General features: G+C 37.0%; 2 protein-coding genes across 4 annotated transcripts in view; one reads left to right on the forward strand and one right to left on the reverse strand.

Moving 5' to 3' along the window:
- Positions 1–19906, forward strand: part of LOC132197859 (GTP-binding protein Di-Ras2) — a 66289-nt gene that overhangs the window by 33100 nt on the left and 13283 nt on the right. For all 3 annotated transcript variants that reach the window (XM_059621441.1, XM_059621440.1, XM_059621439.1), the window contains exon 2: positions 11742–11778. The gene's annotated coding sequence lies outside the window, so the exon portion shown is untranslated. The remainder of the gene's footprint in view (positions 1–11741; positions 11779–19906) is intronic.
- Positions 17683–19464, reverse strand: LOC132198297 (C-type lectin domain family 4 member F-like). Its single transcript, XM_059622249.1, has 5 exons — positions 19300–19464; positions 18663–18702; positions 18526–18584; positions 18334–18469; positions 17683–17900 (listed from the first exon to the last, which is right to left on the reverse strand). Exons 1-5 carry the CDS (start codon positions 19462–19464, stop codon positions 17683–17685), a joined length of 618 nt encoding a protein of 205 aa, XP_059478232.1.

Below are 19906 nucleotides of genomic sequence, written 5' to 3' on the forward strand. Positions count from 1 at the left end.
GAAATCTCTGATCTCTGCCTTTCTGCCTTCATCAAATCCTGAATATTATTTAACTTCAATAATTGCACAAATTATTAAAAACTAAGACTTAATTTTTTGATTCCTCAATGGTTTTCATTTAATTTCAGCTTTTCAAGCTTCAAATAAAAGTTGAAGTTTCGATTAGGAAATTAAATTCTCTCTTTTTCGCAAACTTGGCCTGTTAAATCGCAGAAAGCAGGTCATGTCGGGATTAATTCCGGAAAAAAGTTTTCTCTTCTCTGCAAATTGCTCCGAAACAAACGTATAAAATTATAATTTATGTATTCCTCGATTCCCCTGGGACTTTTTTGACTGCAAATTATGTTTATGCGCAGACCAGAATAAAAATAAAAACTTTCTTTGCTCGTAAAAAAGGCAGACTTTGAGAGAATATTTGTTTGCAAGGCAAAGCGACTGCACAAAGGGAAATTGAATCAAAACAAAATTCTCCGAGCGTCACGGCTGATAACAGAAGAATTTAATAACGCGCCTCTCGAAATCGATCGGCGGGTCCGCAATTTAAAAGCGTCCTCAGGTCGCGTTCATTTGATTGGCCAACAAGAAACTCTGCTAAAATCAAGAAGAATTGATTGAAAAGGATTGAAAAAGAAAAAAAAACTCTCTCTCGGAACGTCAAACAAATAAATCCACCCTGGATCGTTGGCGGGAAAAGACTTTTCGGATTTAGAAAAAAAAAATGGAAAAGAGCGAGGCGCGGAGAGAGGCGTTTGAAGAGAGCAAACACTTGAGACCTCCTTTCTCTCTCAAACCACAGACGAACGAGAGAGTCGGAGAAAGCGAGAAATTCGTTTTTAATTAAACGGCAGCAGTTCCGGAATGTCTTTGACGCGAATTTTTCCATCCGTGGGTGGAAAATTAGAGGAAGCGGCGCGGTTTTATTGCTCCGATTTCAGCCTTTTCCTCAAAAACTACACTCGTCTCTCTTTTTATTTAATTAATTCCGAGCCAAATGTTTGCAAATTGAAGCTTAACAACGCATTTAATTGGTTATCAAAAACCGAGAGCAATTTATCGCTTCGTTTGAATCTTCCTCTGCCGTCGAAAAGTTGAGGCAGACAAATTAATTTTAGATCTGGCGACGCAGAAATGAAACAAAAGTGGGCAAAGATCAATAAGCAATTAAATCGGCGCTCAACATTCCAGAAATAAATAATTCATTTCTCTCTGAATCTCGTTTGCTTTTGTGCCGATTCGCATCTCCTGAGCAGCGAGATTAGCTTTCGTAATTAATCAAATTCAAACGTTGTGTTTTATTGAAGCATCCATTTTATATTCAAAAGAGGAAACAGAAGGAGTTTCTCAGCCTGGAAAAACATCAAATCTTTAAGGAAGGAAAGAATTGATACCTAAATTTGTATGAAATTTAATAAAATGTAATAATTATGAGAAAGTTTAAAGTGACGTTTCAGAATCACCTGAATTTTCATTGAATGGTAACACTCGAGGTGGATTTCATGAAAAATTGAAACCGGGCAAACCTCGTTGCAAAGAAAAAGTGAAAAAATAAAGGACAACTGACCCCAAATTTTGAATTTTCATATTTAATCAAAAATTCACCTAATTAACACTAAATTTTCATTATTTTTTAACAATAGCCTATTTAAAAGAGATAACGCATAAAAAACTTTTAAAATATATAATTTTGAAGCAATGGTTTCACCCTCTAGGGTTTTTTCACCTAAAATTATAATTTTTCCCCCTAGCCTAGCCAAAAACCTTGTTGTGTTTATCGTCGGAATGTATCGAAGCGGAGGAAAAAGGCGAGTTCATTTCATATTTCTGTTCCACGTGGCCGCGCAAATCGAGTTTGTGCTGGCTCGGGGCATTTCATCCCTTTCGTTGTCGGTCTCGTTGTTGATGCGGAGGGCGTGCGCGTGTTTCGCTGCAATGCACCCGCCGCCGGCCCTACTCTGACTAATAATTACCCGCACCTGCACTCCCCGTGCCAATCTGCTCGTCTCGCGCCCCGGGACATTCCGTCGCTTTTTCCGCAACTCGCAAAAACACGCAAAAGCTGAAAAATACAAAACACAAACAGACAAAAAAATCAGCAAAATGGTTCTTATGTCTCTCGTTTTTGCATATTGAATTTCAACCCAGAAATATTTTTTAACATAAAAAATGTATAACTTTTTTACCTTTTTAAGATACTTTGACATCTTCGGAATCGAAATCTGACTAGAAAATATATCATCACTTTTGAAAATAAAAAATTACAAGCCAAAATATTTGAAAAACCTGAATTTTTACCAAATTTCAACATTCGGACTTATTAAGAAGCGATGGGGCAAAAAATAAATGGTTTTTACACTTACTACATTAAAAATTGTGGATAATTGCCAATCCATTTGTTGCATTTCAATTTTCGGCTGAAACTTTTGATATTTTGTTCCAATTTTCAAACTGAATTTCTTAAAGGAATGAAATTCGTTGCTCCGAAATTTTGTCGCCGGAAAACGCCCGAGGCAAGTCTTGAACTTAGAAATTCGCTGTTGCTCGTCGTCTCAAGTGTCGCGATAATCCGAGTCGGTTTATCGCTTCGCACCCCGTTTCCTTTTCCGTCGGAAGGGTGGCAGGGAGGGGGAGGATCACCCCTCGAACAAGACTCACTCGGAATGTTAAAGAGCCTCGACTGCCACCGACGAAACAAGCAAAACGGGGCCAACGCGAAAAGACCCAGAAAGTTGTGTACAAAAAGCACTTTTTCTTGGAAGCGAAAAATTGTCGTGGAAATCGGGGCAATGTGCTTTGAAGATTCGTCGTCGAAGAAAGAAAGAAGGAAAAACGCCTTCTGGAAAAAAAACGCTTTGGCCGCTCTAATCAGGCGCTCGATCAATAGGGAAAGAATCGCGCGCTCAAAAGCAAAATGCAAAAGAGAAATGAAAGCAATTTTCCGCCAGATTGATCATCGTAACTTGCCGGGGGGCGACACTTGATCATGACAACGCTTTTTTATTGCGCCACGAAAATAAAAAAAAAATAGTTGATTTTCTTCCAAAAAAGAACTATGAATTCTTACACTGCCACAAATTAAAGCAGAAGAGGAAAAACAAATCGGTCCATTCAAACAAATTTGTTAGTTATGAATATTAAAAAGCCGTTTGATTTTTTTTTAAACAAGCAAAACAGCATTTAAAGACAAAGTTTTAAAACAAAAAAACCAAAACACTTCGAAATTTTGTCCTTGTGTTTTCATTGGAAATTAAAATCACCTGAAACATAGTAATTTTTTATTGGAGGAAAATTGAATTTTGATAATTTTTTATACTATTTTTTTAAATTTTTAGAATAACTTCCAAGAAACAAAAGAATATTAACGATAAAATAATTAAAAAAAAGGAAATTTTATTTAGAGTTTAAACAAGCCAAGGTTTAAATTTTGAGAAATTAAACTGTCTCCCCTGACGAAGGAAGTGAAAATTCTTTGGATTTAAGAATATTTGATAGGAAAATCTTTAAAATGAACCCTATTTCGAAAATAAAATCGCCGAGTTTCATTTTTTGTGTTATTTTAAATTTGCGTATTTTCTTGGCACTGGCGTTTTGCGTTTTCGTGTCGCAGAAGTTGATTAGCCGTGCAGCCGAGGAAGCGTAATTGGGTTTGGCGGATCAAAATCGGGCCCGAGCACTCAAGACAAACTTATTTCCAGCACTTTCCTTCCGGGGCTGGCTCAATAAAGAGATTATCCGCAACCCGCTCGGCGCGCGTGTCCGCCCGGTTGCATAACTCGGCCGCCTCCGAACGAAATTCCAACACAATCGAATCGAATTTACCAGAAAATTTGTTGCTTTACAAAAAATGAAAAGAACAAATCGGTGAGGGAGGTTTTGACACTCTGGGAAAATTGGATTTTGTGGCTGGGGCGAAAGCACCCCAGGGCCTCTTTCAATTGATCAACTTTGACGGACGCTTCGGCCGAGTCACGCGATCTCTTGCATCAGAATTAAAACATTCTAAGCATCGATTTTCGCCTCCATTCTCGGCGGCCCTTTGAATTTCGCGACTCCTTTTCCCAGACAAATTGGACGCACTTAAACGACTGCGCTGATCAAATTGTGCTTTTACGAGTTTTTTATTGCCCTCGTCGGCCGGCAATATTTCAAATTGAATCGTAAATTTCTTCTTGTTTGCCGACGCGATTTTTGCTCTGAAATGGCTTCTTTTTTGTCGCAAGAATTATTGCCCGAAATTGCAAAAAGTTTAATTAAAAAAGGTGGCCAGATGCGGCTTCTGTTGTGTCCACACCTGGTGCGTCATTAAAAGTTCTGGTTTGTATGTGTCCTAATATTGCAGCCAAGTTTCTTGCAAACTCTTCTTCGAGGATGAAACAACCTCAAAATCTAATAGTTTTGGTTGGCAAGATCATTTTGATGAAAAGAAAATTCAATTGGAAGTTTAAAATCGAGAGTTTAAAAAAAAAAAAAAAAAAAAAATTGTTTCCGAGCAAGTCAAGATAATTTCTGTGTTATAAATTAGAAAAACGAGTCTTTTTCTATCATATTTTAGCCAAATAGAGTAGATTTTTTTATTGTATTCCATTCAAAATGCAACAATTTAAAAAAAAAAATGGTAGGACGTTTCATGAATGTTCTGAAGGTTCTATTTTTACCAAAAGTAATTTGTAATTGTGATGCAAATCGGCTCAGCGTTTTTATCTGCGTCGTTGCGCGCGATAAAAGTGACAAGTCGGGCGCCAAGATGGATCACCTTTTCGCAATTAACGCGCTTAGTGCACCTGTGACGTCATCGCCCTTTTCATTAGCGCGCGCCCACCTGCCTCTTTTCCGACTCGCACAAACAACCCTTTTTTTATACATTTTTAAATTTTAAATACATTTTTCCATCTGTAATGTTTGCTCCCATTTCTGGGATTAAAACGGCCTTTGAAGGCATCAAAGGCCATTGTCTTGTGCACATCAAGGCCTCGCTCGCTTCAATATCGGACGCGCCATATAAATGCTAATGCTTCCATTTAAATGCACAACAGACGGGGCCGGCACCAAAAAAAAAAAAATGATGACCGAGATTTCGGTCTCTCTCTTGATTCGGCGACGCGACGGAGATTCTTGCTTGACAAATGGCCCGGCGCTGACAGTGAAGGAGCGACTTTTGTTCCACAAACGACCACGTCACGCTCGACCACCAAAATCTCTCTCTGTCGGCACCGGCAAAAAAAAAACAGCGTCAAGAAGAACTCGAAAAATCAAAGTCAATTTTCTAATTCATTCCTTCATGTTTAATGAATAGAATTCTAAAACAAATTCTTTTTTGAATGACAAAAAAATCCCAAATATTTAATCCTTAAATCAAATAATAAAGCAGAATGAAACTTCCCGCAGATTTAATTCAAAATCCTAAGTTTTAAAACTTTATAACCTACTCAATCAGTTTCAAATATGATGAAAAAATTCTAATTTTTATCTCGGAGGAAATCAATTGCTACTCAGTTTAAATTTTTATTTAAATTTCGACTCCTCAAGAGACTTTTCAAAAACTCGAATGAATTTCCTGTCGATTGGGCTCTGTTTAAGTTTTATTCAACTGAAAAATCATAAATCACATACTTCGGAAAAGAAATCTGGAAATTAGAGATGCGTATTACTGAAATGAATTTTTTCTATTCCTGAATTCCTGCCTGGCTCTGAGGTTGAATCGGCAAAAGTTTCCGCAATTAGTGGCGGCAAAACAAACACCGCCCTTTTGAACCTTTGTCGCCGCGCGAACTTTGCCAATTAAAAATGATTACTCGCTGCTCGAATCGCTCTAACTATTAATTAACGTTTCTGTTGTGCGGTTTGTTTGTCTCGCAGTTGTCGGGATCGCCCAAACTATTCCAATTAGTCGCGAAATTCCAACTCAAAATTTCGCTCAAAACGATTGCGAATTCGCAGAGGCAGGTGTCGTTAGTAGTAAATTTCCATTATCGCTAATGAGGGCGACATTAATTGCGAGTGTCGCCGGCAAACAAGGCAAATATCATCAAAAGCACTTGGGCACGCGCGAAACGAGAAACGCTCGAATCTGCTTCAAGCGTGAAATGCGAAACCTGCAGCCGATGTATCTCGCGTTTGGCGCCGAACACGGACAGAGATTGTGTGAGGCTGAAAAGGATAAGTCCAAAGAAAATTTATTTCAAACAAATGCAGAATGAATTTTTTCAAATTAGTTTTTTTGAAACCTCGAATTTTCTCATCAAATCAGCATCGAAATTGCTTAAATTTTAGCAATTAAGTATTTCCTGCAAATGTTGTGATCAATTTTTTGTCTATAACTCGATCGTGCCATCCTTGAAAAGAAAATGTCCTATTTTGAGTGGGTCCTTCCTTTTTTTATCGGCAGCCTGAAGTGATGCAATAGTTGGGCTGATGAGATTCGCCGATATAGGTCTCGAATTTATGCTGACCGGCCAAAGATCGCTTGACTCTTGCCAGAGGCTTCGGTTTACCTGCCAATGAGATTCAATCGCCGACGAGAGAGAGAAAAAAACTTGCTCTGGCCAAAGTTTGTTTCATTGGTAGCAAATAAACGAGCCGCGCTGCAAACTTCTGAAAGGACCTAGTTTCAGCCGAGATTATTTCACGCCCTTTTACGCTGCAAACAAAAAGTGGAGGAAAAGCAAATTGCTTCTCGACTGAAATAATTGAAGAAAAAATAATTATCATTTGTTTGTTAAAACAAAACAAGCAGATTATCAAGCTTTTTAATTTTACAGACTTTTACAGTATTTCAAAGCTTAAGGCATTTTTCTTTATTTAATTTCAATTCGTGGAAATTATCTGAAAGAAGGACGAGTTGATGTCAAGGCCAGTTTTTCTGTTGTGCAGCTTAATTCTCGGCTTTTGCTTCTCAACCGAAAGTCAAAGCTTTGATCTAAAAATGCAGACCGAGGTGCTCTTTTTTGCAGCCCCGTGAGAGACAAAACGAATTCATTTTGTTAAAACGGAAAGTTTGCGCTGCTAATTGAAAGTGGAGCTGATTAGGCGCCGCTTTTAATTCCGTTTTCGTCTCGGCCAAATCCCAAAATCCCAGCGCGCGCGGTGACGCAAAAGCGACGCGGCCAAATAAAAAGCAGGGATTTCGGGACTTGAGACACGCAAATTGAAACGCAGCCAAGCGCAAATCCCTGAGTTTTCGTGGCGAATCGCTGCGTCCGTCTCTCCTCAAAAGGACAGCGAATGAAAAACAAAAAAGCCTTTCAAACTTAAAACTATATACAAATGTCCGCTGAGACTGAGAGGAAATCTTGGCCTTTTGGCCTCTGATTTTCTATTCCTACAAACGTTGGTTTTCAAATTAATTTAGAACACGACTTAATCTATAATTGAAATAGAGACGACGTGGGGCGGCATTATTGCGTACCTTATAGGTTTTACCACTCTTACCTCTAGCTTTGTTTTATTTTATCTAAGTTTAATATATTGAATGAATTTTAAACAAAATGAATATTCAGAATAATTATTTCAAATATTGAATTGTGATTTCGAAATGGAATTAAAAATTAATTCAATATATTTTACAATTCAAATTTGAAGCTTAATTTTGTTTATTAGAACTTAAATTACGTTTTTGATAGATGGTTTAATTGTTTATTTATTTGAAGGAATTGAATGAATTTCATTAATAAAAATTTAAGTAAAATTCAGAAGAAACTCATTTCCAAAGTTTCAATTTTGAGAAACAATGTTCTTGAGATAATGATTGTTAGGTAAATCTAATCTATACCTTTAGATAAATTTAATTCACACCTTAATTGCAATTAGTGTGAAACATCCTTCCTCTTTATTCTGTGGCGTCTGTTGTTGGTGGGAAACGCGCGCCTTTGATAAATTTTTGGTGTGCCGAAGGGGGTGATCATTCAATTTGCGTTAACGACGCCCCCTGCGCAGCCAACGTCTCATTATATAATTGAGTCGCGGCTGTTGCGAAATAAACCGTAAACTTTGTCGCTGCCAAATTCTCCTCTTCCCCCTGCACTTCTATGTGACGCAATCTTGGTTTCCCTCAAAATTACAAATTTATTAATTTAAAATGATTAAAATGTTTTTAAAATTTAACCTAATAACGAATGATAAAAATTATTTTAAATAGAAAAGGAAAGATCGTCAAGATTAGGCTAAAGTGGGGGAAGGAAAAATTATCTCGTGCTTGTCCTTTATTAATTTTTTCCAGCCGTGGTTCGCGACCCACTTCAGTGAGCAAAATGGAAAAAGCGTCTTTTCGCGGTTTGCTTCGTCGACCGCGTAATTGCAGCGCGTCAAGCCCGATTATTTCGCACTCGCCGCCGTCAACCTCCTTTTAACGGCTCGGCGAACAAATTGCTCTCGTGAACTCGGTTTTTTTCTTCAAAAGGAAATGGAAATTTGTTGCTCATTTCAAAGAAGCGAGCTGAAATATTCCAAAACTCGTGAGTTTTTTTCCTCGGCGGTTTTATTAATATTATTAACACAGGACGAAGTTTAGAAAAGGTAGACGCTTAATTAAAGGCGAGTTTGCAAACGGAGCGGGAAGGAAAGTTGCTGCGAGCGAATTGCAAGTTAAAAACAAGAGGGAATTTGGTGCGTCGCGGCTCATTAATTTAATGTGATGTTCTAAAGGGGAAGGGGTGGATTCGGCCTCCGGGGGCGGCAAACATGAAAACAAGAGTGCCGCAACAACACACATAATTAATTCCATCAAAAATGTTTTCCTCAAAAAGAGGTTGCACCAATAATTCTATCTGGATTTAGGGATAGGGAAAAAAACATATTTTGGGATCATTTTTTAATTGAAAATCGTTAATAAGTTTTGATAAAAAAAGGATAAAGGCACCTGAGGGCAGCAAAATCCTGCACAAAAACTAATAAATTACGCTATTAGGATGATTGAAATTACCAGAAAATTTCGATACTTATTTTGAATAAAATTGAGTAGATTTTATTGTATTCAAAATTGAAGAATTTGAAGGAAATTAAAATAAAAGGTTCCTCATGTTTTCAGCCTGAATTCGGGAATGAATATTTTTTCCCTTCGTGCCGGACTGCAAAGCTTTGAAATGAGAAACTTGACACAGCGTGTGTTTTTTCCCCTCATGGTGCGGAATTTGGAGTGCAGGAGGATGAAAAATTGCGCTCTTGGCGATGAAAGAAAGGTGCATTTTCGCTGGGCGTGAAAAATAGGGCGCGCCGCAGTTCCCAGGTGCTTTTTCGCAATAAAGAGAAAATATTCCGCACTCGGCTCACTACTTATTGTTATTGCGCAAAACCAGGTCACCCAATAATATACAAAACTGCATAAAATTGCAGCCTCTCTTGCGTTTGCATTTGCCAATTTGCAAAACAAATATATTCGGTTGGATTTCGATGCTGCTTTTGATGAGGAGGAATGAAATGCGAAATAATTGCGTCTGGAAAAATCCGTGCTTTTCCACTCGTGCTACGAGAGCAGCTTTCTCTCTTCGCTTCTCTTCTTTGAGATCTATAAAAGAGGATTTCTTTCTTTCCATCAGGCGGATCGTTTCTCTTTGTCAAGAGCGAAAGTAATTTTTCTCCGCCGACCAAAATCAAAACTCGTCGTGATTTCATCTTGAAAGTGTTTCTTTGCAGCGAGACCGAATTTCGCCATCGAGCAGGAGAAAGTTTTGTGGTTTTCCGCGGTGTTTTGTTTCCTTTGCTTGTTGCGCAACCTAATTTGAATTCGTACAAACACAAACGCACACACATTTCGGTACCTTGGGGCTGCGCGCGCGATCTTTGTTCGCTTTCATTTGCAGCCAAATAACTCGCGGCTTCTCGGCAAAACCGAATCCAACGTTCTCAACTTCATTTCACGGCAAACAAACGTCGCAATTGTAAATACATAGGTCATGGCAATTTCCATTAGATTAGATTAGATCAAAATTTATTGCATTAGACATATATATAGTACATCTCCAATTTGCCTTTACAACAGGTCATTATAATAATAATCTTTTCGTTATTTGCAGTATTAATTATTCCATAGTTAAAAACCTTCTTCCTTTTTTGCGTATAGAGTCAAACTCTGCTTACAATTTTAGCAGGAATGAAAAGTGATTTTCATATCCAAAATTATAGAATCTATTTAAAAAAAAACTCCTTTTTAAAAATTAGTTACTAAATGTGGGAAAACTTTATAGCTGTCTGAATTTTTCACCATCTATTGAGGTACATTTGCTGATATTTCCCAAGTTTTTCCTCTTCCACTAGCCTTTGTAGGTGTAAAAGTGAAAGGTGGCGTTTTTTTTGCATTAATTCTCTACTAAATTTGTTCAATTTTCACATTGAGCAGAAAAACTTATTTTTTAACCTTTCCACTTTTGTTACTTTCTTCGCTTTGGATTTAAAGGAAATTTTTTAATACAAAAAGTGTGAAAAATTAAATTCTCCCCAAGTTTTGCATTGAACTTTTTTTCCTCATAAATGATTTCCAGCAAAGCTAGATTGGTAAAAGTTAAAAAAAAGTGACCAAAAAAATTACGATTGTTCAAATCATTCACAATTTTGGGGTTAAAAATTATCCGAATTCAGTTAATTGCAAAGATTTTTAAATCTAATCTAATCGATTGGTGTTAATGTCGCGTTTGTGCAAGAAGTAGAAAAGCATCTTAGGCAATATAGCCGAATTTCTCATTTTTCAACATTTTCGCTTCTACAACTTTTCTCGTTTTGGATTTAGACGAAAATTTGAAGATACAAAATGTAAACAATTAAATTCTCTACAAATTTTGTATTTTACTTTTTCCTCTCAAATAATTTCCAGAAGAGCTAGACCTTAAAAATTAACATAAAAGTGATAAAATTTTGATCATTGCTCAAACAACTGAATTTTTTAGCGCGAAAACGTGTCTCATTTGAATAAATTTGGTAAATTTTTAAAGTTTACTAAATTTCCTATCCATTGGCGTTGCGGTCTCATGACTGTATATAAAATAGAAAAATTACAAAAAAAAAAAACGCTTCCTTTTAAAGGTACTTTTTTACCTAGAAAGGGTGGCGGCAGGAAAGAACCTCTGGAAATTAGAAGATGTTTCTCAATAGATGGTGAAAATTTCAGTCTGGAATTCATTTCTTCATGTTTTATAGGCCAAAATACTTCAAAATTTTGAAACGATGGCAGCCATCTTTGAATTTAGATGGTGCGACGCATGCTTTAATGATGCGTGGCTGCAAATCGGTTCGAGATCTGGCACGTGTGCAAAGCACTTTTGCGAACAAGGGCGCTCTCTCGAATAATTAGGTTGCGAAACTCGGGCCGGCTTTGATCACGCGGGCCCGAAGTTTATCGCTCCGTCCGACGATAAAAATTTATTGATCCGCCCGCTTTTTAATTAAAAGCGAGATTTGCAAAGGCAAAATTTGTTGTTCGACTTCCGCTTGAATTCTTTCATTTCCAGAAATTTTTTTTGATTTGATTGCTTTTTTCTCTCTCCTCAAAACGGCAAAATCAAAATTGTTGTCACAATTTTTTGACTTTTTTTATTATTTTTAAATTTCTGTACTTAAAGATCCGTTCTGATAAAAATCCGAATTTGAATTTGGTTTTTTTGGAGGACATTTAGATTAATTTGCATGTTGGCGGCGCTATCTGTGGCCGTTTGTATTAATAGGATTTGCGAGTTTCGATCTCAATCGGCCCCCATTCATTATTTATTTGCAATTTGCAATCACGGTGAATTAACCTTAACGTGTGTGTTTTGTTGCAGATACGCGGAATTTGTCATGGCGCTGCGGGCCATTAAGGTAAGCCTCTGTAATTTCAACCGTTCCGCATTCGAATTAAAACGAACTTTTCGTAAAAAGCTCGAATCGATTATGAAAGTTTTTAGAATTCTTGAGTTGCTTTTATATTCCTTTGCAGATAGAAACATGCTCCACTTTGCATGGCGAGCAGCAAAGGCCTTTAAGGCCCAATTAGCGAAAACTCTTTGCTCTCGTCGGAAATACAAAAACATTCTTGCCGGCTGCGAATGCGCAACGAAAACACTAATTTGCTGTGTTGCCGGCGAATTTGCCTCTTTTCTTCCGTTCAAAGCATCAAAACGTTTTGTAGCATTTTGTCAGAATCTCCTAAAGAAAGTTTTCCTCGTTCGCAATTTTAATCACGTCATATTTCAAAAGACTAAAAAATTTAGTCAGCAGTTAAGTTTCACAATTAATTTCGGATTAAAACAAACTAATATTAGAATTTACCGGTTGATAAAATTGGCTCTTGAAAGCAATCGAGCTGTTCGAATTTATCGTTTGTAATAATTTCGCAGCGAAATGACGAGAATCATTATTTGAAACCAAAGCATTATTGCGAACGCGCGTTTAATCAACAATGGAAACTCGAACAATAAAAATTTGACAAAGGTCGCGTTTTATGTCATTTTTGCCACATTGGCGCGGGCTATCGATCGGGCAGAGTTTCAAAGCCTCATCAAATCAGCATTAGGGCCTTGTTTGCCTCCGGTTTTAATATCAAAGGACACGCAAATCGCCTCTTCTTTATCGTGAGAGATGATGAAGAGCTCTATTGAAGAAAAAAAACTGTTATTAATTTCAGTTTAAATCAGCCAAAGCTCAGATCAAATTCAAATCTCTTCATTTAAAACCAATTTCAGGAAAGCTACAATGGAATTTTTATAATGTGAAAATCCTGAAATTCAATCATTATTTAAAATTTCAACAGAAATTTCTTCCAATTCAATCCATAAATATTAAGTTGATTTTGAGCAGAAACCTCATTTTTCAACCTTCCCACTTTCATATCTTTTGTCCCTTTGGATTTGGAAGACAATGATAATTACAAAAAGTTTGCGGAATCTAATTTTCTACAACTTTTGTATGAAATTTTTTTCGCTAAAGTGCTTTTCACAAGAGCTGCAGCTTAAAAACCCAATGAAAAAAGTGTCAAAATTTCACCCTTCTTCATCGAATCAAAAGTTTTGGTGCTAAAAATCGTTGAATCGAAGTAAAATTAATGATTGAAGATTTACTTCAAAAAACTAAATATTTTCCATTTTTATTCTCTCCCTGCTTATGCAGATTTTTTTTAGTAATTCTGTTGGAAAATCGAAGGCGAATTATCGGTGTGCGGGGGCGGAAGTGGCGCCGATCAAACGACGAGCAGCTTTTTTGGTCGGTCTTTGGGTCGCGCGCGCGTATCACTTTTTGCCGCTCCTTTGAAATGCGCCGCGCAGAATGCCCTGGAGAGATTCGAAAGGACCTTCTCTTCCGCCTCGGGAAACCGTCAAAGGCGGATTAAAAGCACGCCCGCCGCCGCCGCGATCAACAAACTCGACCCACACACACACGAAATCTGCCTCCTTTTTCACAATTCCCCTGAGCAGAGGAAAAATAAATAACAAAAATCTTGCCTTTTCCACAGAAAAGCTGAATTTATGCAACAATTACATGAATAAACGTTCCAAATATCAAATCGGCGTTCAATTTTTTTCTTGACACTACTTTAAAGAAAACCAAAGTTTGGGCAGAAAAAGAGCAAACTTGTAAATTTATAGGTACTTATGATATCTTTTTCTATTTGCAAGAAAATGAATAATAATCTTTCAAAACTTTCACCTTTCACCTATTTTTTGTTTGTTAAACCAAATTTTTTTCATCTCCTTTCAAAAAAAAGATCAATTTTCCCACTACTATTCTTTGCTGTGGATAAAATAATCCGATTTTTTTACAATTTTTTTTTCAATTCACAAAACTTTGGTTATGAAATATAATTTTCCGCTGGGCTTTGTTAATTCTCTCTCTAAATTTTAGAACAAATTTGAGACTGTTTTATCATTTCAACCCTTCTTATGGTCCAAAATCTTTAACCAGTCAAAAGCAAATTACTAAATTTTGCTCTCCATTGAAGTTAATTTGCATTAATTTTGATCCGGATATTCCACAAATTTCAGCTCTCCTTGTAATTTACTCACACACGTTCGTGCGAGTTGTTTGCTGAAGCTTCTCGTCGGTTTGAATCGGAGGGATTAAATTGGGCTGGAGCAGGAGTCGGAGCGGAAAATTCACTGGTTTGCTTAACTGGCCAACTTCACTCATTACCAGAAGGTCTGATTTCGTTTCAAAAGGCGAATTAACTCGACCTTCTCGTCTTTCAGCGAATTTACCAGAAGGAAAAGTTTGTACCACTTTTTGGAGAATTCCTTGGAAATATTTAATCAAGATTTTTTTTTTTTGTATTGATTTTTGTGAAAAAGCTCGACCTTTTTCCAGCAACAATGGCGGAGCAATTTCTCGTCAAGAGATCATTTTCTGCGTGTTCGGAAACAATGCGGTGCAAACAAAGCCCTAATTTGAGACCTCGGACGGGCCGAAATATGCAAAAAGAACGATTTTCCGTCTCGAACAATCGCGCAGTTCGGGAAGGAATAAAGGATACATTGCGAGCAAACAAAAATAAAAAGCACCTGGCCGGGCCGGGCCATAAAGCAGCGATTTCCTTTTATATGAAACGATGCTTTTCTTGCTCTGCTTATTGAAAACGAGACGAGACCGAGCAAAATGGAAATCGTTCCGCCCAAAAAGGGTCACTCTCGATACAAAATAACTGTGCAAGAAAAAGAAGCAAAGAGGAAAGTTGCTGGAGCACCTGCGGCAACAATGATTGTTACAATTTTTCCTTCTTTTAAAACGAAATATGATTTTTAACTGACTTGAAAGTTTGCAGGAGATGACAAAATCCAAATTTCGAATAAACAAATATCAGGAAATTTCAACTTGAAACATAAATGAAATCTAGATGATTAATAGAAAATATTTTAATTAATAAATAAATTTGCGTTTGAAAGTAAGAATGGGGTCGTTTGGCGAAAAAACTTGGGAGGACGGATCGGAAAAAAAGGATAATCAAACAAATTTAATTGATTTGGCGCCGAGCATTGAATGGCCCTTTGAAAGCCCGTCTCATTCTCATTGTCCAGAACTTTCGCTCCATCAAGATAGGAAAAGCAGCTCCAGTTTCTAAGCAATCATTCCAATTTTAATGCTTGAGTTTTGCTGAAGACAAGACAAGACTCTAAATCGTAACGTGAAATCCGAGCCCAGAGATGATCCTTGCAAATGAACTTCAATAATGTCCAAAAGTGAACTCCGGAGCTCGAATTTTCAACGCACGTTTACTATTTTGTCTGCAACGTTTAAAATGCTACAGATTTGCATTAAAATATTTCCAGGCATCGCAGTTGTTTTTTTTTATTTATTTTTTTTTTAATTAAAAAATTTAGATGCAACAAATGGCTGCTTTTTCATTAACATTCGCTCGGCAGTTGGCAAATAAAATGGAATTTGGAGCTGCACGACGCGCCGTTCAATTTATCGGTGGAGCCAGTCCAGAAATAGACGCACTCTTTTTTGTAAGCATCGTCCGTCCAGAAGGTGCTGTTTTGCCCCAACTCTGAGCCGTCCTGCCAACGAACGTCGTGTTTTTCGCCACTTCCGTAATTCCTCGCCGACACCCACCAATAACTTCCTGGAATCGGATTGATTTTCAGAACAAACAAATCTTTGCAAATTCAAATTCACTTCTTCACCAGGTGTCCTTTTCTTCGCTTCCTCGAAGGTCGCGCTCAGGTCGGTTTCGTCCTTCAGGGTTGCCAGGTGCAGGCCCATCCCCTTGCACTGCTCGTCGGCCTCATTCCAGTTCACCTGCAAAAAATTATCAATTGTAAACTAAAATTTAAACAAAGCAAATCACTCACTATTTTCGTTGGATTAGAAAATAAATAAATCTTTCCGTTGGACAACTGAGAGTGAAATAAGCTGAAATTTTTATTGAATCTCAATTGACTTTGGTCTAAGTAAGTCCAGATTTTTTCTTTATTTTTTAAAACTCACGTGCAATCGGGCATCGATCACTTCTCAGCGTCTGGTTCACCTTGTTTGTCATTTTGAACAGAACTTGCAAAATTAAATATTTTTTTGTGAAAATGCAAACTTTTATGTACAAATTTCATTTCATTTTATTCAGCGGAAAGTGTTTTTAATATATATTTGCTAAACAATATCTTTTATCTGGTTAATCATTGTTATTAAATTTTATTTACTTTTGAAATTAAAATAATCAGCATCAATTGCTGCAAATTTTGTCTTTTTCGTGAAAAATTATTTAACATTATTCAAACCTATTGAAATCGGTCGTTAATTGCGGCGATCCCCTCTTGCAAGTTTCTCACCTGTAATTTTTTACGTTGAAGAATTAATTTGAATTTATTAGTCTAAAAAAAACAACGTAAATATCAAACAAAAGGATAGTGTGATTGAAAAATGTCTGAAAAACTCCTTTGCTCGGAGCACGTGACGTAAAAGTTGATAAATAAAAAGCTTATTTTTTGTAATTGTTGCAATTTAAAATCGTTCTTCTTACTTTGGTTGAGAGGAGGAAGTAGACGAGTAGGGCGGAGGCTAAAACGGCGACTAATTGCAAGTCGATGCTGACAATGAAGGTGATCAACAAGCAACGATATTCCGCTTTCCCCTTTTCAACCCTTTTGGGCATCCTGATTGTGACCGACTTTTCTTTCTGGTCCTCCGAATCAAGTGGCACCTCGTGATAAACGGCCTCGCCTTCCATGTTTGCAGGTCAAGTGAAATTAATTAAACCAAGGAAAAAAAGGGCCAATGTCTAATTTCTTTGGGCTTTTCCGCTGATTAGAGTTAGAAAATAGGAAACAATATCAATGTTTGAAAATCGAGAAACTTCATTCTTAACTATGCGTGCGCATTGTTAACAAAAACACGACGTCAAACTTTATCAAATTGCGTGGAGCAAAGCGCGATTAAAATCAATAAAATCATCTTAGTAAATCTCAAATCGGTCACACATATGTTTATTATATCAATATTTTATTTTCTTCTAAACATGAATTCTTTACTGACGACTAAGATTCACAACTATAGGACTAACCTGGGTGTCAAATGATTGATTGATTTTATAAATATTCGATTGATTTTCCAATTTTTTAATTTTTGCTGCGATTTTCATGCCAAAAGGCTTCAAAAATTGGGGACCGTTCAATAAAAGCCGCCGAAGATAAAAAAAGTTCATTTTCTAAAATAAAAATCACATAACAATTTATCTTGCTTACAAAGTAGGGAAAATGTTGGCCTTTATATTATTGAAAAACCTGTTGTTTCAATTTAAACAGAGCTTTTCCTTTTGTGCGTTTTTATCTCAAAATAATCATGAAGGAAAAGCCGAATATTAATTCACACACCATTAAAATATTAAAAATACGTTTTCTTCATTCGTTTTGATGGGGAAAAAATCATGTAAATTCACTAATTGTGATTTATTTCAACAATTATAATTTACAAATAGCTAAACACTTCAATATATTTGCACAAAAGCAACAATGGGAGTTTTTTTTTGTAATTACCGCTCCAACAATTGAATATTTTGTTGTTTTTTATTGAACTTATGTGATTGGTTGTAAGTCTTAAAAATTAAAAATGAATTGTTTTCAAATAATATGCATTTAATTTAATGAAATCGCTTTTTTTTAATATAGAAACTCGGAAATTATTGAATCGGAAATCATACAAAATTAATTAAAGTAGAATTTCGACAACTTCCAAAAATCATATTGAAGAATTATTTTTTCCGAAAATGTTGCTAAATTGAATAAACAAATGGCTACTTTTTCAGTAACATTGGCTCGGAAGTTCGCAAATAAAATAAATCGTGGAACTGCACGCCCCGCCCTTCAATTTTCCCGTGTCGACATAGACGCAGCCCTTCTTCTTGTCAGCATCGGCCCTCCACAAGGGGCTGTTTTGCTCCAACTCTGAGCCGTCCTGCCAACGAACGTCGTATTTTCCTTCCTTGCCGTAATCTTTGGCTGATAACCACCAATATGACCCTGAAATCAGATTGATCTTTAGAAGGTCACGTCTCAAACCAAGAATCTTTGCAAATTCGGATTCGATTTTCAAAGTGCGCCACTTTTTCTTACTCAGCACGAATTCGTGAAAGGTACGATGCGTTGGCAGGGGTTGACCGATCAAAACCAAATTTGGTGGGCTTATAGATCATGTCGTTGGCTATCCAAACATATATAGTTTTACCCCGATATCTCAAAATTTGCAGGTTTTACGGGACGTTGAAATTTGGGTTTTGAAAAACTTAAAACGGCCGTATCTCGGCTTCCCGTGGCCGTAAAACAAAATTCCGGGTATGGCTGAATTTGTCTTGGCAATTAAGTTCTACAACTTTGCTGTTGGGCACAAAATTCCATGTCAAAGGTCAAGATCAAATTTGGTTTTGATCGGTCAACCCCTGCCAACGCATCGTACCTTTCACGAATTCGTGCTGACTATGTTCCCTTCTCTTTGCTTCTGCCCAGGTCGCGTTCAGGTCGGTTTCGTCCCTGATTGTGGCCAGGGTCAGGCCCATCCCCTTGCACCTTTCCTCAGCCTCATCCCAATTCACCTGCCGAAAATTAACATCGATTTCAGAAAAAAATTAGAACAAAGCAAATCACTTACTCGAGTTTTATTGAAGTAATATTTCTTTCCGTTGGACAACTCGGTCAAATAAGCCGAACCTGCAATTTTTATTCGAGCTCAATTGACTTTCGTGGTCCAGAATTGCAATCAAAAAATTCTTTAATTGAAAAACTCACGCGCAATGGCGCACCCGTAACATGGCAGCGTCTCAATCACCTTTTTTGACATTAGAAACAAATTAATTTAGCTTTTTATGTGCAACTTTAATTTTATTTCATCTACAATGTTTTTGTTAATCATTGGGTTTTATTTTCATGAGCTGGTGACGTCACTGGATAAGGGGAAGACCCTTTTTAATAATTTATGCAATTTAAATTATTAAAATGTCACTTTTTGCCACGTTCTTTAAACATTTTGAGCGGATTGAAAAGAATCTGTTTTATTTCTCTCCAAGGAGGAATTTTTGTTTTCAATATTTCACAAAAATTCAGAGCTCCGTGGATTTTTCTGTTTGAATATCTCAGAAAATGTGTAATATTTTAAAATTTTCGCGCTAAAATATTTACAATTTGTTCAAATAATTTGAAAGCGGTCGTTGTTTGCCTCTTGCAAGTTGCTCATATACAATTTTTGTCGTTTTAATAATATTTTCTGTTTCAATTTTATTTTAATTAATTGATCGTGTTTAAAAAGCTAAGCGATTTACAAATTTCTGAAAATTTCATCCCTAGCTTGAAGCATACTTGACGTAAAAATGTTAGCAAACGAAAAGCTTTTTTACACGATTGTGAAATTCTAAAAGGTTTTTCTTACCTTGGCCGCGAGGAGCAAGTAGACGACAAGGCCGGTGGCCAAAGTCGCGGCTAATTGAAAGCTGAAAAAGCAACGATTTTTCGCCGCATCCACCCTTATCCTGATTGTGACCTTCTGGTCCTCTGGATGAAGCGTCACCTCGTGATAAGCGGCATCAAGCACCATGTTTGCAGCTCGAAATGACCAAGATTTAATTAATTCGATTGTCCCTCGGACTTTTCTGCAAATCTTGAATCGGAAAAAACAATCAAAATGTTCGCAAATCGAGAAACCTTTAATTATATTATTGTTCTGAATTTGGAAGTGAAAAACGAGGCGCTTGAAAATTAGTCTCGCGAGCAACGCACGACCTGCCTCGGCGGTCTCGCGACCCAGAGTCTGCCTTAATTTCTCTCACAATATAAAACAAATATGTGCTCCACAAATATGGATGCACTTTGGATTTCCGGACTTGGCTCACTCTCCAAAGCACGTGACAATGAATGAGCGCGATAAGACGTGGTCACTCCTCAGTATCACAAAACACGCCGGAAAACTTTATCAAGTAATTGAGGAACGAAGCGCGATGAAAATAAACGAAATCACCCACGATAGCTCTTCAAATCGG

Source organism: Neocloeon triangulifer, unplaced genomic scaffold, assembly GCF_031216515.1.
Source record: "Neocloeon triangulifer isolate White Clay Creek 2 clone unplaced genomic scaffold, ASM3121651v1 ptg000012l, whole genome shotgun sequence".
NCBI lineage: Eukaryota > Metazoa > Arthropoda > Insecta > Ephemeroptera > Baetidae > Neocloeon > Neocloeon triangulifer.